This window comes from Gobius niger, assembly GCF_951799975.1.
Source record: "Gobius niger genome assembly, chromosome: 3".
Lineage (NCBI taxonomy): Eukaryota > Metazoa > Chordata > Actinopteri > Gobiiformes > Gobiidae > Gobius > Gobius niger.
Window position 1 is genome coordinate 14,667,897 of NC_136854.1, and position 25,109 is coordinate 14,693,005.

A 25,109-nucleotide genomic window follows, 5' to 3' on the forward strand; every position below is an offset into this window, starting at 1 on the left:
TCCTTTACATCATCATGACAATCTTGCTTCCTAAAAGTTGTAATACTCATCTCTGGGAAGAATTGGGATGTAAGAAATGGGTAAGGAAAGATAGGAAAGAGTTTAGAACCGACTAGCAATTTAAAATTATGCACTGCCTCTTTTATGGTTTTCAGTGGTCGAAAAAGTACTCCAACATCAAACAATGCACAAAGTTTTACTTGTTTTACTTTGCGCTCAAGTGGACAGTAAACACTCAAAGTCGACACATTCACATTTGTATATTTCACATGATACATTTGATGAAATCACATGTTCTCATTTCTCTTTTTGTGTTGATATGTTTCTGATATGTTTGAAACAGTGAATAAAAACACATATTGAAAATCATTATACTGCCCTTGCTATGTGAAAATTCCATACACACCATTTTATCATGATATTTACACAGTGTTTTCCTATTGAACTTTGTGATCTGTTAAGAATCTGTGAGATCTAGAGCATAGGGACACTCGTGGATGTGGGATTACCTCGATGCGCTGGCGGGCGGAGATGTCTGGATTATAATCCAGCCGCTTTTTAGGAGGCTTGAGCGCCAAGCAGCAGCAGTGAGCAGCAGAGAAGGAGGAGGAGGAAGAGGAGGTGAAGATGGGGTGAAAGAGGAGAAGCAGTGGTGGCGTCATGAGGAGGAACATGTGGAGAGAGTGAAACCATTAGACAAGAAGCAGCTCGCATGTGCACACACTGTTCACATGTGCACACACTGAACAATGACACCTCACTACAGGCACAAACCATCGCTTTGTATGCACCGGAGGGTCATCACTTTAACATCTGCCAATGTTGTTTATGTCAACAACTCTCTGGGGATTTTATAGGATTTTAACTCGAGCTCAAATTAAAAGCATTGAGTCAAACAATCTCATAAAAAGGCTATTTAAAAATTAACAATAGCGTGGCAGTTGTAGCTTCAAATCTGTGAAAAAAGATTAAAGACTAACCAAGTCACTTCCTCAGAGCTGTATTCTTGACTAAACAATAGTGTCACATTACAGTTGCTGCGTTCCATTTGTCCCCGGAGGTTGAACCTTCTGGGTTTCAGTGTTCCAGTGAGTCGGAATTTTGAATGACAGTGAAACAAATATGTCATTTAAGCTACGAAGCTGTTCAAAATGAACCTGTTTAAAATGTGGCCCTATTTCAAGAATTTCAAATTAATGAATTTAAAAGAGAATTTTAGTTATATTTACAATCCACTCAATAATGTTCAAATCTTTTCGAGAGAGCAGTTACCTCTTGTCGTTAGCCTGTGGTGGGTGTCAGCAACATTAGCACCGTTAAACAGGACAGCTAAAGGGTGCTTAATTTGACGCATTCTCCCAATTAAATTTTTTCAGGGTAAAGGATCCGGGAAATATTTAGGAGGATCCGGCAAAAAAAGTATCTGATATAATGGTGTCTAATGAGAGTGTTACGGCAAATGTTTTGGCCTGTTCCCCCAATCCATCACATCAGACCAAAAGTATTCCTGAAAATACTAATTTACAAATTAAGCACTGGTTAAGAACACAAGAAATGAAAACATATTGTAGTGTTTTTATTTACTGCTAACACAGTGCGCCGCCATGTTGTTTTCACAAATCCCAACATCCGAGAGTAAATGGAACGCACCAATTGACTGGAATCAAGCTAACGGCGGCGCCACCACCCGCGTCCGATTTGTTGTGTTTTATTTTCCTGAAATAAATGTCTATTTTTGTTGCTAATCACAGCAACAGCAACATGTGAATAGGATGGAAATAGCATGGTCACAATGACAATGCATTTTTCATCACTGTTTCAATATAGTAACCAAGAAACCAATTATATTCAATGTAATAACCATGTTATTTCTATCCTAAGCCGATTCCGTGCTGTGAAGTAGTGTAATGCAAGTTATGAAATGAAATGCCCCCGGTGCAAACAAACCAACCAGAACAGCCCTCGTTGTCTATTCTACAATACACGGTGTATTATTTAGCCTCGGTAAGATTCACTCACACACGGACGCACACGCTGAACACACACATGCAGAGTGTGAGAGCAAGCTGTGAATAAACGGTGACGCACAAGCCGCACTATTTGGACTCACAAACGTGTGAGTAAGTGCTCTACGAGTGCAGACCACAAACACCTGCTTATTTATTTCCTTCCACTCGTAATTTATTTTTTAAAACAAGAGCAGGTCTTCTGCCAAGCTTTTCAAAATATGGCAGGTTTGGAAAAGGCAACACCTCCTCCACCTGAATATTTTGAAGAAGGCCACTCGTCCACTCGTCTCGTGCCCTGGTGAGGCGTGTATCTGTGACACTGTGAAACATCTGTGTGTGAGCGTAAGCACTGCCTTCATCCAGCAGAGGGCAGTGCGTACATTTGGTTTGGCAGAACAGTATGATGATAATGAAAGCAGCCACACTTTCTACAGCTTACAGCTTTAAGAATATAAGAGTCTTTTGGATTTATAGCCAAAACATTCCAGCATGTTCTACACTTATACCTCATACACTATTATAATTATACTTGCATAAAAAAACTATTATTAACAATACAGTTTAATGTGTAAAACAACTGTAAAATTGAATGGCAGTATTCTATTTAAATTCCACTGCACTGAAAACTAGATTTCTGTTAAGGCTGCACAGTTACTCACAATCAACTACATGACTATGGTCACAAATAGCAGACTAACTAAGACAATTATTTAGGTAATAATATTACCTAAATAATATTAATATTTTAAATCTAGATTTAAAAACTGGTTAATTAAAGGTCAAATTAATAAAAAAATACAATTAAAAAACTTAAATTGCAAATCTAAGTGCCTAAACCTGTAAAAAGCCAGATTGATATTACAGTATAATATTTGCACTGAATACCAATCTGGGATTTCTCCGGTTTTAATCGTTTGGGGAGAAAACAAACTTTTGGTGCAGCATTTGCTACTGATTGGATCAAACGCGCCTTGTTTTAGCCAATCACAGCTACATCTCAAAACAATAAACTGCTAATCCATTAAACATGAGTTTTGAAAATGTTATGTGTGTAATTGCACCTTATAATGTTTGTTGTACAGCACTTTGTACAGCTGCTTTTAAATGTGCTATAATATAAAATATAAAATATAAATGAATATAAATAAAGTTGACATTGAGAGTTTGTAGCAGGGCATCATGATTTTCCGTAGTCACTGTGTTTTAAAATATTAATGATGAAACTGCTTGCTGTCAGCAAATGTTACACCTGCCCACTCACGGTCATACAGCCTTGTGATTGGCCCACACTCGCATGAAAAATGAAGGAAATTGTGCAGCCCTACTTTTTGAAACTTTTAAGATAAAACTCTGCAAGTGTACTTTTAATTTCTAAATTAAGCTGAACTTCTACATCTAAAAGAGTCAACTGAGGCTGCAACTAAATTTCCCAAATGTCCAAAACATTTAACACTGTGCTACTAAGTCTACAAACCAAGCATCACAAAGACGTAGCAGCAGTCACGGCGGTGGGTAGAATAGACTGGGGGGGTTCACAGCACCAGACAAGTACCACACATGCCCATATGACTCGCCCCGCCCCCTGCCTACTGGAGCAGTCACTTCAACACTACAGATGCCGGGTGTGGGGTGGAGAATGAGGGTGGATGCGTCTACGGTGCTGATTTCTTTTTTTTTTTTTTTTTTTTGCAGAAGCGGTTAAGCCTATGGCCCCTGACTTACCGGCCGTCCAAACTCCAGCTCGGCAAAGAACTTATACCAAGGCTCGTTCTCTAAATCTATGTCGTCAGAGGTCTGGGGGAGAGCATGACAGTGACAGAGAGAGGAGAGGAGAGAGCACAGGGGGTGTGGAGAGAGGTCACACACAGAGACATGGAGCGTATGGTTAAAAGAATGGGCCGCCGAGGCAACTGAGATGAACACAGGATGAACCGAGATGAGCTACACAGACGCCTTTTTGGATTTGTCAGTATTTGAAGCACTAAATGGAAACAGTGCACAGGTGGCAGCAAGTCCAACTGAATGAGTTTAATGCCAGTTTAATGTTTTTAAGATTTGCAAACATTAAGGACACGACTTTATCACAATCCTACACTTCAATGGTTAGAACATGAAAGACACCTCAGGAGGAGCGTTTTGGGAGCTGTCGCCGCGATGCTAAGAAAAGCCACTGGAGAAGATACAAAAATCACTCAAAGATGCGCTAGCGGCTCGAAACACAGGTATGTTTTTGGATTTGAACATTAAAATGTGTTCATGAGCTCCAAAAGGTCGATTTTGCACAATCCTCCCCTTTAAATCAAACACTGATGAGGGAAAATGTTGATATTCAAAAGCAAATTGGATACAAAAGCAATTTTTGGTACATTTTTGTGGCAAAAATAGTTTAGCAGGGTCAATATTTTCCAAGAAATTTAGATTTAATGACAAATGTATTTATAATTTAAAAAAAATAATAGAAATTTAAAGAAATATAGTATATAGTATAGTAAGTATAGTTGTTGAAATGTGAAAACGTGTAACTAACATGACTGAAATAAAAAAATAAAAAAATAAAAATTTTGAATCAATTTGATATTTTTAATGATATTCAAGGCTTTCATTCAGACATAATTCATTGAATGACTTTTAATGCTTTTTATAATGCCCTGAGGAAACCCTGATGATGTTTTGGATGAAGGAATATTATATTATAACACGTTTATAACAGGGTTTATTCAGGTGGACGCTTTTAATGTCCAAATACTGTACATGTTATGTATTAAGATTTGCAAAAACAGTGGAAAATAGAGGGAAAAGTTGATCTAATATGTAAGGTAAATTGGACCAACTGGGCAACTTTTTAATTTTAGCAAAATAATGTAAATGAATGAACAAAAGGACAGATTTGATCATTTAAAACCTGCTGGGAAAACTTCTACACTTTTGTAATAACATTTAATATTTTTATTTTTGGCACATGTTATTTAATGATTAGTGTGAACCTGGCCCCCCATCACACTCAATTTTTTATAAAAAAAAATATGTCAATCGTTTGTGCTGTCAAAATGTTTGTTACCGTTTTGGAGATATTCATGATTCTTTTTTGCATGCAGTGTGTGTTGCCGTGCGCTCCTGACACGTGCACGCGCCTCAGAGGAGGACGAGGGTGAGCGCCACAAGGCTCTAAAGTCTGTCATAGTTTAAAAACCGAACCAACACAAACGGAAATCTTGACAAAACAGCACCGATGCAGAGGAAGCGGTAGACACCATTTTTATCCGTTTTGGAACTTTATAACGAGCAGGGTGACCTCAGATCGGACCAATAAAATCATTAATATCTCAAAAACAATAATAGCACAAACGAAGATTTTTACAGCACAAACGAAAGACATATTGTTTATTCAAATGTGATACTTTGTTTTGGTGAAACTTCAGCACCTTTCTGACGTATGGCAGACTAAAAACAAGGACAAAAGAAATAGCCGGACGAGGTTTTCCATTAGCCAGCGTGGGTTTACTTTGAGTCTGACTCACGCTCCGGAACTGTGGCTTCTCGACTCCACTCTAACATTTACCTGGTGGCTATTTTACATGTCGTCTTTTTTGCATACCCATTATTTCTGTCCTTCGCCGTGCGCCCCACGCATTTGCGATCGCGAGCAGCCATTAGGGAGGCCGCAGCTGTGGAAACATTAGCTGCTGTCGCCTACGCTGCCTCGCCACATGATTGACCGGATAGACAGTCACATTATCAATCTACATAGCACACAGAAGTAAGCAAAAAACTTTTAAAATGCATTTGAAAATACTCACCGGTCTCTCTTGCTCTAAAATAGAAGACTTTCCAGGCTCATACTCAAAAATACTCTTAGGCTCGGCGCGGTATTTTCTTGTGTCTACTTTCCTGTCAGGAGGGCCCCATTCGTTCCTTCTGTTGGAGAAAGAAACATTTCAGAAACAGATGAAAAATGATTCACTGTAACAACAAGTGTTAACAAAAGAAATAATGCAGTTATATGTCTATAATGGATTCTAATGGACCCAATACAGAACTTTGCAGAACTAAACACTTCATAATAACTACTTTATTTGTGATTAGTAGAGGTAAAAACTGTCAAATTAAAACCTTTTGTTCAAAAGTAAATAACTAAAATGGACTTTGGGATTTTGTCGCTGCTTCAAATGGAGTAGGTTTAAAACTGCGGCAGCACCAACAATCTAACTGAAGAAATGAGCAAAGCACTTGACAGTCATGGCGAAATAAATGCTGATATTTTCATCAAATATCCGTGATATCTAGCTCGCACCTTAAATCTGCCCTCAGCTATGTCTTTTTGCTTTTTAGTAGTGAACCCTGCTCACTCCCCTCCACACCATAGACCACACGCTGCTCTCATTGCATTCAATTACATACGGCAATCTCTTTATCAGCATGAATAAGATGTGTAGCAAAGAAAAAAAACTGCAACTTTCATGTTCTCTCTTTTTTTGGGAACATAATACTTACATTTAGAACTGAGTTTAACCCTTGAATGCCTCACAGTCTCCCGGTGCATCGGAGCAGGTCAGTCAGATGTTTATAATTTCAGGATCTTTTGTAAACTTCTGTCATAACGCTGAGCTCTGACTGTGTTAGCCGCTAACTATCGCTGCATCTGCTTGATCCCTGCCTGTGTTTGTGTTTACATGGTGCGGGGGCAGGTGGGGGTGAGGGGTGTGGTGAGGGAGAGGCACTTGTTTACTTCTGCGGTACAAAGTTAGCTCCCTGTTTGCAAAGGTGGCGCATCTAGTGATGTCTGTTAAAATGGAGAAGCTGAGAGTAGTTTTAACAACACTGAGAAAAGTGAAGCAAGGACACACGTCGGAGCGCTTTATGGGGGTTTAGGGGTTTTACGAGGAGTTCATTGCCCCCCGAAGGAAAGAGACTGTTCCTGTCGCCAGCTGTGCCAGGGATCATTGCTTTTTCTGGGCAACAGCATTAGGACAAGTGTAGTATCTCCTCTGTGTGTTAAAAGCCAGCGACAATGTGTACAAATAAACAGCTCTTCTACAATGAGCCGCCTGTTGCATTATGACACGTGAGATTGACAAAGGCAAATTGTACAACTGAAATCTGTCCTGTGCTTCGAGTATTCATCTCTTACATGTCGGACGGCTCCTTGCCGCGGTCGCTGTCTCGCGCTCGTAGCTGCAGGATGGAGGGCGTAGCGGGAGGCGGCGGTGGGACAGGGGAGGGAGTGGGCTCGGGTTGGCGCCCGTTGTCCGATGGGCTTTTGGAGAGCGGTCTGTACGTGTGAGTCTTAGGGGCAGGATGGGACAGAGTGACGTTGGACGACAGGCTGAAATCATCTGCTGGGAGGGGAAAGATGAGGAGAGGTCAAAGCCCATTAATGCGAAAGGGAAATCGACGCAAATGAAATAATCACAATGTCACTCACCATTGTTTATGACCGCGTATGAAGCATTATATGTGTCGGAATAATCGTCATCTGCAAAACAAAGCACCAATAACGGGACTTATAAATCATATTGAACTGTCATTTTCCTGCCTTTCTTTATGAAGGGACCATTTTGCTATAATATGGCCCTTAAAAAAAATCTTTTTAAATCTTTTTAAATGAGATCAGGAATACGTACATAAATATTCCTTTATACATATTGTCATCTGCTTCTCTTTAGTAAACAAAACAATAATCCAAAGAACTACAAAACACAATATGGAAGCGGACCTTTATTGGGCTGTTCTCCTCATTAGAGAAACAGATTTGCTCAGCTTGAATCAGACAGTTACAAATTCATTTTCAATACTTTCTACTTTTACATATTTGCTTTGTGAATAGGGCAGGTAGCAGTTCAATAAAAAGCTGGCTAACCCTCCAGTATGTGTGTATGTGTTTATGTTTATTTTTTCTTTCTTCCGGGTGCTATGGCTTCCCACATCAACCCGAAACAAGACAATAGGCTAATGCTCCGGCTAGATACTCCTGATCATGAATGATTCTAGATCAAGCTCTAGAGATGAGACCCCAGGTGCTGGACTGCAGTCGCTCACTGCTCCTGACAGAAGGATGGGTCAATTACAGAGGATAATTTCCCTACAGGTACAATAACGTATGCACAAATGTAGATAGCATTCCATTACGGCAACAGCATAGCAGCTACTGTATACAACCCTGTTTCTACGAATGAAGGGTGGAGCAAATGTCTATTGAAAAGTGGTGGTTTCAATCCCTGGGTTAGTTTTAAACCCAGTGTACTTTTGATCGCAGGGCAAAATGCTGCAGCTAGCACGAGCATGCTAATGCTAGCAACAAGCTGGGACAGAAACTATGACTGTTTTACCTAAAGTAATGAAACCATATTGGACACTGCTGAAGTGGAGTGTTTGTATTTTAGTTTATGAAATGCTGTTAAAGAATAACTGTTATCACACAGGCTATTTGTCATGTAAAGGTTATAATTATCAGATCACTTAATGTAAGGCCTCATTTGCAAGAAAAGATTAAGACTTTATTGATCTCACAATTGAGAAAAGAGAACCATTCACAGCAAGCCATTTTTAAGCAAGTCTCTCGATATCGGTTATTTTCAGATATTGCCTGATAACCCCCAGTATCGGTATCGTTTGCAAAAAAGTTGTCTTGATGCCTCTTTATAGGCAACATAAGTCTGAAGGTTTCCTGTAGTAGCCGGCTTACTAAATCTCTGCAAACATTACCATCAATTGGCATTTCTCCTTTTGATTTCTATGCAAATGAGTGGTTGTTGTTATTTGACATTCACAGTACAGAATGTTAAGGGTTTCCGTTTCATTCCATTTGCTAATGTATTCAAATGGGGCAGTGCATAATAATGAACACACAACTGCTATAAATATGGCCAGATTTAGCTCAAGGACTATTTCCATCCGCATTTACCCTCTTTTCCTCACCTCACCTAAACTGCACAGTATCTAAACATCAATGTGACTGGGAAAGCTGTAAAAATCTGTCATGAGAATGATCAGAGCGGAAAGACGCCTGGACCGTTTCGAACAAGCAGTCTCTTGTACCGACTGTGTGATTCTGTCGAGCCCACAAAATTGCTGCCTATTTCCCAGGACAGCTTTGTGCCTATTAGAGGTTTCTTCCAATTCCCTGCCTCTATCTTGCTCTCTTCACTCCATCTAATGAGTTTTGGCTCCGAGGTCCGCTGGGTCTTTCGGTTTAACAAGGAGCGCCATGCACAGCCGCACAAAGAAAACGACACACTGACGCATCAAGCGGAATCAACTCACAGGGAAAAAAAAGGGAAAAAACAAAACAAAACAGAAGACAGATTTGTGAGAGAAGAGACTGTGGCCGAGCTTACCTGCTTTGTGAACTTTATGGATCTGTTTGAACATCGTTTTGTACCATTCTTTCGGCCTGTCCACCGTCTGCAAAAAACAACATTTTTAAAAATTAAGAAGATTGATTATGAAAGATAAACCTCAGCCGTCATCATCTTTACTTAACAGGCAGATTCTACAAGTGTCAACAGATGATTTGAGGGCTGTGTCTCTTGCGTTGATTAACTTGAATTCCGGGGCTGCACATTAGGGTTGCAGGGGTGGAAAATTCCCGATACACACAAATCATCCAAAAGCACTGACCGCACACTCCCATCCATTGACTGTGTATCAAAGACATGTCACACAGCGAGCGCTGATAATCACCTCAGACCACACACACCCTGCTCACCACCTGTTCACACTCATGCCCACTGGGAGGCGCTACAGGTCTTTGAAAGCCAACTCAGACAGACTTAACTACTGCCATACTGACACTAAACAAATGCCTATAGTAACTGTACCTATATCTGTTGTCTGTAATGTTGCATTTATCTGTATGTATGTGATTGACACATGTGAGCATAATGTGCTGTACTGAAAACAAATTCCTCCAACTCTGTTGTTTGGCCATTAATAAATGATTCTGATTCGGACATTTCCGGCAATCGAGTTCCATCAATATGAGAAACATATACATTTTGTTGCCATATCGTCCAGCCCTAGATGGAAAACTATTTCATATGAAAACTAGGTCGAGAACTAGAACTACATTTGGAAAATCAGGGCATAAAGAAACTAATCTTTGCCAATCTTTTCAGTTATCAGGCATTTTATTTTAGGCCGAGATAACAAAAAAAGTAGCAGACGTGATATGGACGACCCTGATATTTGCAGTGCCCTATTGGCTTCTTGCTAAATGCTAGTAAACTAATCTTACGACCTTACGGTTATTTGGCGATGTATTGTGAATAGGGATGCACCGATCCGATACTGATATCGGACATCAGAGTCGATACTGGAAAAAATATATCAGGTATCAGCTACAAATATCCGATACAGAGCCAATGTCACTTTTGGCTCACCGCTTCAAAAACACAACTATTCACCAACGTAATATAAGTCATCATGATCATTCTGAAGCTCAGAACCTGGAGAATTCAATCGCAGAGTTAGTTTTAACTTCCGGAAATGTATTTTTGATCGCTGCGCAAAATGCCGCGGCTAGCAACAGCCTGCTAAAGTTACCGCGATCATGCTAAAGCTAGTGGGATCATGCTAAAGCTAGCGACAACAAAATAGCTGATATTTGTAATGCACAAGTTGTAATGATCAGATCACTTTATTGATCTCACTTTGGTGATAAGAGGACCATTCACTCTTTCACTCAGGTTTAAGAAAATCTCTTGTTTTCGCTTAATATCGGATATCGGCAGATACTCAAACCCCCAGTATCGGTATCTGAAGCAAATAAGCTGGATCTGGTCTCTTTGTGAAGCCATATTTCAGTGGCAATGTAAGTTGATTCTTATGTGTTCTTTAAACTTTTTTATAGTCTTTTTAATTGTATGTAAAATCTAAAATGAGTTTTTAGTTGTACAAAATTCAATATGCACTTTTCACGACAAACACGTGGTTTTGTCAATCAGCCCGCTCTGTTTGGGTATTTCCTCCATGAGCAGAGTGGTGCTGAACAGCTTGTAACACAATGACTCCGTTCCGCTTGAGAAAATGTGTAGAAACGCCGGTATGCGCCGCCGCTGTGAACAAAGTATAGATTTAACAGCCACTTCAAAAGGACAGATCAAATGGCTGAGACTTAATCCTCTCTGTATTTGTGTAGCGCTAAACAGTTTCAGAGCGAGGGCGGAGGAAGTTTGTGTGTAGCTTTGGCCGGGCCATCAGAAAAGGCCAATTACTGCTCCACTTTCCTGGGTTACCAAACAAGGGCCACAAAAATGTTTGTCTGCATCTATTTCCCCGCTGGTTTAGAAGAGCCAGTGACTTCTAATCCTTTCAGTATGTTTGTGTTTAGGCACTCGGGAATCCGTGGATTATCCATCGTAGCAAAGATTTTCCAAAAATTGTCAATTGGACTGTGTTGATTGAGTTGAGGACATTTTCTTACTATCTTCAGAAGCTTTCTCTCGCTCTTGTAGTCAAAATGTAAGACTAATTAAAGTGGTCTTTGCTACGGCTTGGGGCAAAACTGGGATTTTTTTTTCAATTCTATTTGATTAGCTTTTTTGTTCAATGAATACAAACATGTATTGCCTGCACACAAGTTTATGCCACGTGTCATACTTAATACCCTGTATGAATGGCAAACTTACTTACTTGCGTACTTTGCAGCACAGTTACAATATACTAATAGAATGGAAATGTCATGGCTAGTCGGGAAAACAAGGAAAAGGAAGAAAGAAAATGTGTTTGTGTGCTCATTTATAGTCTTTATACTGGTTTAACTTTATTGATTTCCATGTAATTGTGTGTGTTTCCATGTAATTATCATGTTATTACACTTTTTGATGCTGTTTCTGGTCTATTATCATGTTATTACTGCTGTAAACTTCATTTACCAAATGCATTCATGTTTATGTGTCAATCAACATCTCAAACATACTGCACAAACAAAAGAACTAACGGTAACTCCCATCCAAAGTAAGGCCAATAACAAATAATGACTAAACCAAAATCAAAAGGCGTTTACTTAAAATATGGAGTTCAAACTGCCTTCTCTTGTCTTTCCCGATCTATGATTCAGAGTTCAGAGTTAAAAGCGTTTGTGACCTTACCGTGCGGATGGCAATGGGAATGCCAGTTTCGTCCACAGGTCCGATGCCTTCGTAATGCGGGGCTTTAATGACAGACACTTTTTTCTCTTCTTCGGAGAAGTGGGCGATGGGCACAGTGATGGTCGTGTGGCCGCTCAGTATGGACTCTCTGGAAGCGGATTCACTCCCCTCTGGAAAACATCATCCAGAGTCAATTCATTAGACCAGTTAGGCAGTGTCTTTGTTAAAGTTATAACTATTATACATGGTTCTTTCAGACTCCATGTTAAAGTTATGCTTAAAACAATACATCGTTTTGCGACTTATTATGATGCGCGTTAGGGGAAAAACTGTACATCACTGCATTGGTATATTATGCACATATAAAGTAATAAAGGGCCTGTTCACAACAACCAAAAGGCTGCGTTATTCTATTTAGGAGCCAAAATGTATTATTCAGTGTTAATTTTGTCGACTAAAATATTTAGCCGTAATTTTAGTCGAAGTGATTTTTTGATGACAAAAATTGGACTAAAACTAAATTAAAAGTTTATCATGAGACTAAAACTATGACTAAAATGTCCAGATATTTTAGTCGACTAAAATAAGACTAAATAAAAATGAAAAGGAGAGACTAAAATCATCCAAACTTCTGTTGACCGTCTGAAAGAGCCTCATATCATGTAAATTCTCTGCCAAAGGAACAGCTCTGAGCTCTGTTCATGTGGAGCAGCTCCATGAAGCAGAGAACCTTGATAAATATGATTATAATAAATATTATAAATGCAAAGTCGACTAAATTTGTGTTAAATTTTGTCGACTAAACCTAGACTAAAATTGAAGATATTTTAAAAAACAACATTTTTTTTAACTAAATTAAATATGTTGTCAAAATGAACACTGGTATTTTTAGAGTAAAAAAGACAATAATAACAGGATTCAACAAACTGCATTATTATTAAAACACAGTAATTATTAGATTTAATAAAAGCTTAAAAATCCTCATATAACTTTAAATTAAACCTGTATGTTCCAGACGTTTGCGTTACAATTTTTTTCACCTTAGTGAAATTTACAAGATAATATCAAAATTGCTGTTTTAAAAAAAAAAAGAATGTGGGAAATTGGGAAGAAAGTGGAAACAATTGTAAAAAAAAATATAAATAGGGAAAAAAATTAATGTTTTCAGCACATTTTCCAGTTTTCGGATGGTCCCCCCAAAAATATTGAGATATTCATGTCAGTATTGCCCAGCCCTACACCAGGGCATACTTCTGCTTTGGTACAAAAATAATTATGATTTTAGCATTTTCAGAAAACATTTTAAACAAAACTGAAATGAATGAATGCTTGACTGATTCGTGAAACGGTGAACCCTGATTTTTCCACACAACAGTGGGATTACGAGGAGTGACTGACCTGCGCTCCTGCTCTGTCGGTGCAGGCCTTTGTGCAGGGATGTGGGCGGAGGGGGGTACGACGGGGGAGAGAGTGGTCTCTGCGGGGGAGGACCGGTGCTTCCATTCATGGCATGGGACAGGACTTGGCCCTGCAAGTGATCCACAGGCAACACTCCATCAGTTCAACCAGTGCAGGAGGGCACGCTCACGTACAGCTCTACGCCATGACGCAGAGGACATGTGTTTGAATCTAACAGGTAGTGGTTAGTCCAACAAGGCTGCTCGTCAAATCGACACAATTAAGGCCTGAAGAACCAGGGTGGACAGGACTACAGGAGATGTAGGAATACACATCTCTTATGGAAGTTAGTGAGGGACGGAAAGGACAGTACACATTGAACATAAGCATTTTGTTTTTTTGCATTGTTGTTATTTGGAAAATCAAGTGATTTTGTCCAAAAGGAACTTAAAAGAAAAAAACAAAACAAAAATCAGATATAGAATTATAAGTTCTGAAAAGTCAGTTCAATATTTAGCTACAGATAATAACAACTCTTGCACCCTTTCATATTCTATGCAATGAGTAAAGAATTTTATGCTCACTGAAAGAAGCATAAAATTACTTTTTGTTCACTAAAGCATAAAATCAACATTCAAGAAATGTAGCCAATAGTGGACAGACAGTTTTTTATTTGAACTGGCTTGAAGCAGAACTTTATTGATAGATTTTAAACATGGAAAGCGCTTTACAAGGATCTAACAACGATAAGCAGTGCAACATTGACACGAAACAGGAACACTAGCAGTGGAGCAGCTTAAGCCCAGTTTTTGGGGGCAAAATGGTTCACACATACAGTACAAGCACAAAATGTGGCATAAATGTTGACTGGGACCTTGTGTTTCAGAATAGCCTGTTGGCCGCCAAAAAAATAAACGGTGGGTGCCAGTTTCTGGGAGGTTTTCCAAAGATACATAAACTGTGAATACGTTGAATACGTTGGGTGTCAGATAATGAAAATTTTGTTTCCATATTTCAACCATTCATTTTAGTTCAAGTTGACCTCAGCCCATTACGAGTTATTTGTCTACTCTTTCGTCCGGTCCTTTTTGGTACTTTACAGTTCTTTCCTTCAACTTTCCTTCATTTGAAAGAGTATGACATATTTAATTTCAAGAAAAAAAACTACATTTGATATTTGCCACTAGTGCTGGGACGATCCAGTTTTGTCACGATCCGATATATATCACGATACTCAGAGGCCGATCCGACACGTATTGCGATACAATAAGTAATCCTGATATGTTTATAGTGGTCCCTCGTTTATCGCGGGGGTTACGTTCTAAAAATAACCCGCAATAAACAAAATCCGCGAAGTAGTCAGCTTTATTTTTATAACTATTATATATATGACGTGGGGATGGAAACATCGTGAGCTGCTCTTGTCTCCACTGTGCGGTTGTTCAAACAAAGAGACAATCGTAGCTACGACCAAAGTTTCATCGTAGCAGCTTCAGCTTCAGAAGGCGAGTGTTTAGCTCAGGCGAGCGCCACATGCTAGCGGGGTTTACACTCGTGGAAAAGAGCAGAGAAAGTAAACGCAGAGTCATGCCCGGCCTGTGACTCTGCGGTGTGTGCGCTGATGTGTTGACGGGACAAACAAAGATCCTCTCTGCAGTGAGAGGAGGCTCCCTCTCTGACTAGCCAATCAGGACGCAGAACACAATGCGCGTATGCGTTCATACGCTGTAAAAAAAACATGTAAAATTGTACTAAAAATAAATCACAGCGAGGCCGCGAAAGGTGAACCGCATTATATCGAGGGACCACAGTATACCTTAAAATGTATAATATGCCATTTGACATTTATTGATACACTCGATACTTGGTATTGCAGCACAAAGTATTGCGATCTGATCCGATATTTTGTCCCAGCCCACATGATTATTTTTGGGGGCGACAGACATTTGTGAAAGAGGAGGCCCCAGAACGCTTTCTTGCCAGATGTGGCGCTTGTATCACTCATCTGCACTGCTACAGAGGCGGGTATTATTTCTGGTATCACACAGGAAAGTTAGATGGTTAGTGAAATGGCAGTTTCTTTGGAGTTAATGAACACTTGTTCTGGCTCAAAGTGCAGAGGGTGGGGCGCTGGATTGTGTGTTACAATTACATTAGTGAGAGCGGTGGCGGCAGCGGTGGAGGCGGTGGTTAGCGCGTCGTCGAGCCCAGCGGTGGAGGCGTAGGCGGAGGCGTGGCTCAGGGTGGGCGATGGAGTGGGGGAGGCCTCGGGGGAGTCCAGGCTACAGATCTGCAGCTCGTCCAGCAGACCCGCGGTGGAGGTGGAGTAGTGGCTGAGCGCCGACACCGTCACTGGTGAGGTGGAGGGAGACGCGCAGCCGCTGATGCTGGTGCTGCCCGCGGCGCTGAGGCTCGGCCCGCTCGCGGTGCCCGCCGTGCTGGCGGCCCCACTGCGCACGTACGGGGCGGGAGACAGCGCCTTGGGCAAGATGCCGGACAGGTAATCCAGGGAGTCGGAGCTGTGGAAGCGGTAGGGGGAGTGGCGTGCACTGGGGTCTGGAGAGGGAGGACCCTGGTGGTACGGTCGGGACAGGAAGGAAAGGAGGAGAGTGACATCACGCGTTAGTCATGTTGGCACAAACAACCTCTTGCCAACAGACGGTGGATTTCTGTTAAACCAAATTCTGCAGCAATATCTTCATATATGTCAACCATTCTGTGAACTGAAGAGGACTGGTTAGTTCATCCACAGCTAAAGGAAACTTGATTTATTACAGAGATGAGTTCACACATGTTAGTTCGGTTTCCTGGACTGCGACAAGTTCACACAGCATCATCCCATACACACGGCCGCTTCCATTCTCCGCATCACAAAACCACTTTTTATCTTTCCATGTGTGATACCAATGTTTACACATCAATGCACATTTAAGGCAGTGCGCTTTCTCAATTGAGTTGTGTCAAGGGGCATAATGTTTCAGAAAGTGTAACACGCTGAATGTTAGGAAAAGAAGAGAGCTCAAAGCCACGCTGCACAACATTTCACCCAAGGAAAAGAGTCTTAATTTCCTTTTCGCTCCTCCTTTAATCCTTTAAGTCCGTCTTTCTGATTCTATCTTTTGATCACTCCATGGGGTGAACTATATTTGGTGTTGCTGACGAGTTTATTTATTTTTCAGATCTGGAACGTTCTGCAGCGTGACTTTAAACCCTGCGAGGGTGGATCGCAAGCCACCTGAACACGTTTTTGGCATTTTTTGGCATCAGCTGTGACTTTGTACCAAGATGTGAGCGGGCGAAGGTCTTGGAGGCACGGCCGGAGGGGGCCTCTCTGACTGGGCGGTGGCTGTGGGTTTTGGAGATGGACGTGAGACCTCCAGGTTTCCAGCAGTCTGAGGAGATGGAGGCTTCTGCTGCTGCTGCTTCTGCTCTGCCTGAGGTGAGTTTTCTGCGGCCAAGTTTACGGACACTGAGGCGGCCTGAGGTGAGGGCTTAGAAAGGGTCGGGTCTGTTGGTGCTGTTGCCTGAGCAGTCGTTTTAGAATCAGCGCTGCGGTAAGAATTGAGGTGAGTGGGCGGGTCCGCGGTGGGGAGTGGGGTTAGTCGGAGAGTGGACACTTTACGCTGCAGGGTGTTAGACGTGTTTAGATCGTCCTCCGGGGTGGACTGCTGTGTTACTCGGATGGGGGACTGCTCGGTGAGCTCGGAGTAGGCATAGGAAGACGTGCTTTTTATAGTGTAGGTCTCTTTGACAACGGCATTCTCGCTCTGTGTAAACTGTAGCATTCCAGGGCTCAAGTCATTGGCAAGGGCCGCCAGGGAGCTGTAAGACGGTGGATTAGTGCCAGGGAGTGAGAAATGAAAGCTGTCTCTCCGGAGAGGCGGGGAGGGCGTGCGTTCGGTGTCCTTATCGGTTAATGAGAGATAGCGTTAAAGACGGTCAAACAAGGAGAAAAAGAGGTACATTTTGGTGATAAAAACACAATACAATATACGCAGATAACAGCGACTAAGGCTGGGAACACACCAGAGGATTCTAAAACCTTTTTTCTGATTGCAAAACGTGATACAAAGTACACAGATCTGAGGCACGTTTTCTCACTCTTGTTTGAACCCACTGACTAAACAAATCTGATATGACGAGGGAAGTTTTCAAGGCTACGACCCGACACCTCCTCGATGTTGGGCTTAGTGGGCTCGAAATCTGACAAAAACTCCTCTGGTGTGTGCCCAGCTTTAGTTGTACAGTGACAGTTGTCCACTTCACAAAATATAACTGATCTCGCACTAAATGAATGAAAAAGAGATGAAACAGTGTATGAAGCACAAAAGAAATGTAAAATCTATTATTTTTTATTTGCGTGTATCCAATCTAACCAAAAGCCTGATAAAGCTAGAGGGCAGCTAAGATAACTAGTAATAATACCAAGGCATCAGTATTGCTGTATATCGTTGGATCCATGGGTTCATGAAATATGAGGAATACTATGACCATGACAATTACTTCATACCTTCAATCCCCTGTAACTAAAAGAGTTTAGAGGTTTGCTTGTTGATGGCAATGTTTTTCAGTGATTTTTATTAGTTATTTTTCTTCGACCTCGAGAGAGCCGCTTGTCAATCACCCCGATCGGAGCTCACAGGGACAGTACTACATGTCTTTGAATACAAAAGGGGTGAACTGCCTTGCCCAAGAAAAAAAAGCACCAGTCAAAGTCGAGATTCGAACCGTTGCCCTTTAGATGAACTCTCTCACCAACAATGGTTTGGTGTGGAAGGTACACAAAACATTTGGTTGTTGAACATTTACAAAACACATTTTTCTATGCAAATAAACACAAAACAAAATTCAAGCGTGTGATCTTCGAGAAACGACAGCTCTTCGAATTGCAAAAGTCTAAGCGTAAAAGGGAACATCTGGTCAGTGTGTGGAGTGGGGTAGGCGGATTACCTGTGAGGGCGACTTTTTGTCCTGCAGGTTGGGCCTGACACTGCGGAAGCCTTTGGCAGCGAGAGAGGAGCTGCTGGCGTCTCCGTTCTTGAGGCCATCTGTGACGCTGCTGGAGCGCCATGAGTCTGAGAGGTTCACAGGATTATCATAAGCACCATTACCACCTCTGCTCTCATGAACACTCAGGTTAGAGACGAAAGATGTCGGTTGATAATGATGAGCTTACCCAGATCTGAAGAGTGAGAATCATTCCCTGAGAAGCACAACACAAAGACAGCAAAAGGGCAGAAGTGAGGAGGAATATTTTGACTTTCAGGAGAGTTTTTTCAATTCAATTTACGCCTTTTAGTATTTATTTTGCAACATCTTTAGCTTTATCATAACTACCTCCGCATAATGAACAGATGATTATTTCTCGAAAACGAAAGTTTCGATCTGCACTGGATTGTTTTTAATGTTGAGGCCATGAGGTCGTTTCACCTCAAGAGGCTTTGTCAGCAACTTTAGGCTTTAGCAGAAAGCTAAAAACATTACTGTTAATGGCTCTTTAACACAAAAATAAAAACAGCACAGACGACGGATTGAAGCTTTAGCTACAATGGAAAACTCCTGTACGACTGAGAGCTTGCACAAACAGCTTCCACAATACTATGAACTTTTCTATTTCTGACTTCTTTACCGTTTTGGACAGTAGTAAACAATTTATTGTGACCTTCCAGACAAGTTTTTCTAAAACGTCAACAATGTGACATTATGTAAAATGTGCAAAATGAGCTGGTCCTAAATAGAAAGCTGACACAGCTCAAATCCCAAAGAGAGACAGATGTAAAGTCGGTGCTGACAAGGTGTAGGAACAGACACTGCTCAGCAGACTTCACACCAGGAGCAGTGGGGGGCTGAAAACAGCTGAAAACAGCCGTTTAAACTACCACGCTAAAGAGAAAGTGTCATACTGTCAGAATTTTCAGATTTACAAACAGCAAACAAACCATAGATTTAATTATGAACTAAAAAGGTTAAAGGTAACAATATCAAATAGCACAAACACGGAGCACAGCAGCAGGAGCAACTTAACCATGTAAACATCACTTTCAAATCTAATTGCATTCAAAACACCCAGAAAAGTGCAATTAGATCTTTGTAGAAAACAGTGCAGCCGTACTTTAAAGCTCGTAAACCACGTTAACTGAGATTAGTTGGATTCTGATCTTCCTCATTTGTGCGGTGTGTGTGAGAGTTAGTACCTGTGGCTAGATTGGGGTAGCTCTGGACCCTCTTCATGGGAGAGAGTGTGAGCGACAAAGCCACACGTTTGTGTGCATATCCACCGCTATCTGAGAAATCACAGCCAAGCAGGTGATGGGCAACAGCAGCAGCAGCAGAACACATGCACATGCAAAACACAAAGACAAGAACGCAGCCAGCCGTGAAGAATAAATGAACACACGTGCAGCAAAAAGATTGCGCTTGTGTTGTTCTGGACACAAAATGTGTTCAATTACATGAACATTTATCTAGTAAGTGTCTGAGGAAGAAATACTGCAGCCCTAAATATGTATTGATACACTTAGTTAAAGCGAATCCCGCAGGAGTTCTTTTATTCTGAATAGTCGACGTCAAACAGGATGACTCCACTTGGCATTTGTATAATAATTACGCAACTCGGAGATCCTCATTGATTCCGCAGCTGAAAGACACACTTGAGTATGGCTGAGTGCCAGGTGCGAGCAGACAGAGCTTTGGAAACGTGTGGAAGTACGTGTCCACAGTGCTTGGTAGGCGTGCAGTCATTCTTATTGATGCTTTTAGTCACAATAACCGCGGCCAAAAATGGATCATCACCGAAGAGAAACCGGGTCAGAGCTAGAGTTACACACTGTGGTTTGTGGCACAGTGAAAGCAGCCCACATCGCAGGTTCAAAATAGACAAGGCTCGAACATGTTCATCTACAGCAAGGGGGGTCCAGACTTTGTTCATGAAGGGCCGAAGACTGAAGTGTATCGAGTATATCGAGTAAATCAGTGCAGGCAAACATTCAACTGGATGCTTTTGAGAGAGGTTTAAACTCTTCCCCACACCTTTATTTACATTTGGAACATTAATCCACTGGAGGATTATTACGAGTTCATCGTGGTAGACGTTTTTGTCCTGAAGCTAACACTAAGTAAAAACTGAAATAGCACCAAGATTTTGAACGAGCTTTCTCAAAAAACAATGTCTTCAGCAAATATGTATATGTTTTTTGATACTATACAGTATGTCAGCTCTGGGATAAATGAACACAGCTGTTTCCCTCAGCCAAGTATTTACATCGAGCACCATGTTTTTAACACCAAGCCATGTTTTCTTTAACTGTTATTGATTTGTGCAGGACATCACTATTCCCTAATGGGGAAATAGTGAGAAAGGAAGGACAGCGGCCTCCGGAGAATTCACTCGACAGTCACGTGCTGAGGTGAGGAGAGCAGACGAAATGTTTACTCAAGGCTTGAATTTGGGGTTTTTACAAGCTGAGCCATAATAATCAAAATGATATGAATATATAAAGGCTACATATCTCACTTTGCATGTAATGAGTCTGTATCATATATTAGTTTCACAGTTTAAGTTGAATAACAGAAGTGAATGCACTTTTTCATGATATTATAATTATATGACGAGCACCTGTATAAAGTATTTTACGCGTCAAAATATTTGTCACCTAATGATTTACTCTTAGTGGCACGACTCAGAAGAAACAGATACTTCATTATAATATTACTCAAGTAGAAATAAAAAGTACTGCGTGAAAAAAACTACTTGCAAAAGTACAGTTACTTCACAAAGTTACTTAAAGCAGTACTAAGTAACTTGTTTACCTTAATAAATCCTTTTCGTAGTCCCTCTGGGGGTAATACAAGTGTTAATGGGATGATTGGGGGGTCTTTCATCTCCCCCTGGTGTCTCTGGCCAGAAAACCGTCCTTGCAACTTCGCTGCCTGCCACCAGGTCGGAGTCACCAATACACACTAATGGAATCACGAAGAAGAAGCTAACAGGCTAACGGGCAAAGCTAACAGCGGACGAGCGCCACTTAAACAGTATTTACAGCAAAGTTTGAGTGAAAAAAAAAGATCTCCATTGTGAAACTGGATGAACAATATCCCTCTCTCTCTTTGTCTTTTCTGTCAGTTTAGTATTTACTCTCACGGACAATTAATAAGCAACATTCTACGACACCTGCAGTGGCGCTTATGGCCTCTAGGGTGCACGAGTTACTTAGTACTGCTTTAAGTACATGTAGTTGAGTAAAACTGAGTACTCCCAACCTCTGGTCACGTGTCACTCGGGAGCATAGAGCCCCTTCAACGAGAAGCCTGAGGCCTTTGGGCACCCCCGGTCTATAGTCTGCTGTAAAGACAGCAATGTAAATTAGCTTTTCTTTCCTTCGAAATAATACAATTTGTAATCGGACTTCCAGTTTTTCGACCCCGAGACACTCTTTTCATTCAAAGCGAGACTTTAATGTCCAGAACAGCAACAAACACAGAAATTCCTGGTAGTTTTCTTCAAAGTGTTGGTTTGGACTCACCTGTATTCATATTGAAGCGCACTTTTGACAAGATGGAAGGGGTGCACACTTTTCTGTAAAGCAGACAAAAGAAGACAACGATTAATGACTGAATTACTGTCAGCAAGTTGCAAATGTTATTTTTTAATACAGGGAAAGGTAGAACTAGCTCAATGTTACAACAATACTTTTTAAACAATGTTGTGAAACTTTAAAGTGACGCCATTAAAACATACAAAACAAGCCTTGCAGACATTGCTGGCTATCACTGCTCCTTTTACCCACACCAAAATGGCAACATTAACGCTTTTATAGCACAAAGACCTGGCTTAATGTTTGGACACGAGATAAAAGGAATAGTTCTGGAACAGAATGTAGTGTTTACTTCGCAGAACATTGCTGAATGCTTATCTCTCGCTATACAAGGGTCGCTTCCAGGAAGAGTTTGAGAGCATGATTGATATAAATTGGGAGTGACTTCAAAGCCAAAGATGCAATACAGACCTTCATGTTTGTGTGGGTGAATGCGGCGTGTGTCATCGGGGGACTAAGTATATGTGACAGATAGGACAAGTGAACGCCGACAATGGCAGCGAGCAGAGATCATCGGGGATGTAAATATCAACTACTGCCACTGTTAACGCCGCTTTCCTCACCTACATGTTATTTCAGTGACTGACCAAATGCTCACAAAAACAGGTGTAAGGCCAGAGAAAAAGCTCAGGCAGCACAATCAAACAGAATTCAGTCAAAGTGGTGATTTTCGTGTTTGCAATTAGAAAAGTGTCAAATGATTGTATTGGTTTAGCAGGGCATATTCTCATCTAATCTAAATGTTAATGTTGCTAGTCCGGACATGTGTCAATTTGTTCTGAACTGGCTGATTATTAAACAAATAACTTCATAGATCAAACCCATGTTGATTGAATTTCTTGTTTTGTCAAAAGTAATTGATATCCAAACATGTGGTATTTTATTAAATAAAAATAGCTTGAATGCAACAGACCAAAGGACCCGTGCATAATGATACTCTGTTGCAAATATTGCTTAGTGGTTCTCAACTCGTGGGACACAAAATTGGGTCACAATGTCACACACAGTGGGTCGTGTGCTTTTGTCAAAGAATATTGTTTTTGTTCGTAACATTCATATGAACAGAACTCTGTACCACAAAAGCACCACTAGACAACTACTGGCTTAGATGATTTGATTGAAAATTTGGTTACAAAAAATCATTCTAAAATGGACAATATAATCATACATTTAATACAATGTGTAAACTTGTCATTCTTGGTGGATGAGGTTGTTAAATTGTGAACCTACGTACGTCACCACGTCGCCCTTTTAGTCATTTTTAGTCATTAAAGGTGCATAATGCGACTTTTTATGTGGAAAAAAAGGTTCATAACACTGCATATTTTGCTTTTCGGTGACCCAGTGGCGGTATGGGTGGTTAGCTTAGCAGCTTTGCTTTCCATCCCGACGGCCTCTAGGACGCTCCAGGATCAATTTTGTTTCATGTTTTTTAAGGTTACTGGATAGAATGTATTTGTAACCATGGAGACAGTTCGATCAGCAAGGACAAAACCTACAAGAAACCCTGAAAACAATTGATCCTGGAGGCCACCGGGATGGAAAGTAAAGGCGCCATGTTAACCGCTCATACACAGTCGCTGAGCACTATACATACAACTTTTTTTCTGCATAAAAAGTTGCATAATGCACCTTTAAAGCATAATACCCACCGTACTATGCTTTTGCAGGTATTGGGCAATAATTCACATCTTCACTATCTTTTGCAATGATGATGGATTACATAAATTCTCTTTTAATGTTCCTTCCTGTTTCAACAAAGCACATTCTCCCTAAGCCCCTCCCTCATCTTCATAACAAAAGCTCCATAGTAAAAATATAAATAAAAGATAAACGTCTCAGAGCCAGATGCCTAACAGTGCCGCTTCATCTGAAGTTTGTTGCCTGCCGTTGCTCTGTGATAAAGGAAAACATTTTACAAGAGAGTGGATGGTAAGGAAAACATTTCCTAGTTACATAGGGCTGTGGGAGGAGCTTGGAGAACATTCAGATTCAAAGATTACTGAAACATGCAGGATTGACTCGAAACACCATTCCAGGTATGTTTTTGTAACATTGTGAAAAAGCTCCTTTAAACTAAGTTTTTATCTCTGGTCCTCACTCTTGAAATGCATCAAATGTGTAAAAAGGGTGAAAACACCAGATGAAAACCAGAGAGTTTAAGTTTGAGTAATCTCGCCGAGTTATTGTTGGTGAGGAGAAAGTGTTGCTGGCTCAGATCACTCTAGATCAAGTCAGGCAGTGCAGTGGGGGGGGGGAGACACTTCCAATCCCTCCGGACCTAATCCCCGGCTGCATACGTCCTGTCCTCGTAAATCTATCTGGGAAACACACACAGGCAGCGGGGTAAATCATGGGGCTGGCGTCGCGGGCTGTCGGCGTCCAAATGATGGTCAGATTATAAACAGGATCGGGTTTCAGGGGGACAGATCCGAGGCGACGCTGCAGCTGTGGCCCTGGTGTAATGTTGTGGCTGGATACAGAAAGGGAAAGCCACCCGGGCTCTGCGCCTGAAGTCATTGAAAGTTTAAACAGAACTGGCAAAGAGCTAACGATTAAGGAACATGTCTATCAAAACCAACGGCTAGGTTAGCTTAGCATGGACACATTGATGTACTGTAGAAAATAGTGGGATTATTAGGTGTAACCCTAAATGATTTGAGTTGGACATCTAACAATATATCTACCAGCATGAGTGGGGTTGCCTTGGAGGGACTGACTTTATGTAGATTTAGGTAGATTAGCATTTTAGCTTCTTGCTTAAATCCCACATATACCCATGGAATGTGCATATGTGCCATGGAATGTCTTGGTGCGCTGAAAGCTATATTGCCGTGAGATTTGTGAGTTGACAAATTCACAAAAATCCATCATCTTGTGCATTTCCCACTAATTATAATGAGTCCACACGACTGGTGGTTTTGCATTTGCCTTTTACAAGTCTTCCATCGAGACTTGCTGCAACACAGTGGCGTTGGGGGAATAATATAATACATAGATACATACATAATATAGGTTTG

General features: G+C 41.0%; 1 protein-coding gene across 10 annotated transcripts in view; it reads right to left on the reverse strand.

The window, feature by feature from the left end:
• The window catches only part of sorbs2a (sorbin and SH3 domain containing 2a), a 73,482-nt gene that overhangs the window by 26,459 nt on the left and 21,914 nt on the right, over positions 1-25,109 (reverse strand). For 4 of the 10 annotated variants that reach the window (XM_079554146.1, XM_079554147.1, XM_079554155.1 and 1 more), the window contains exons 3-15: positions 22,018-22,070; positions 19,690-19,775; positions 18,672-18,698; positions 18,446-18,570; positions 15,648-16,067; positions 13,496-13,625; positions 12,098-12,267; positions 9,344-9,410; positions 7,432-7,482; positions 7,138-7,345; positions 5,807-5,924; positions 3,732-3,803; positions 510-566 (exon numbers count right to left, since the gene is read on the reverse strand). In XM_079554146.1, coding sequence (XP_079410272.1) covers positions 510-566; positions 3,732-3,803; positions 5,807-5,924; positions 7,138-7,345; positions 7,432-7,482; positions 9,344-9,410; positions 12,098-12,267; positions 13,496-13,625; positions 15,648-16,067; positions 18,446-18,570; positions 18,672-18,698; positions 19,690-19,775; positions 22,018-22,070 — 1,584 coding nt within the window. Of the gene's footprint in view, positions 1-509; positions 567-3,731; positions 3,804-5,806; positions 5,925-7,137; positions 7,346-7,431; positions 7,483-9,343; positions 9,411-12,097; positions 12,268-13,495; positions 13,626-15,647; positions 16,068-18,445; positions 18,571-18,671; positions 18,699-19,689; positions 19,780-22,017; positions 22,071-25,109 lie in introns of all 10 variants that reach the window. The other 6 variants (XM_079554149.1, XM_079554148.1, XM_079554153.1 and 3 more) reach the window with 6 other exon arrangements.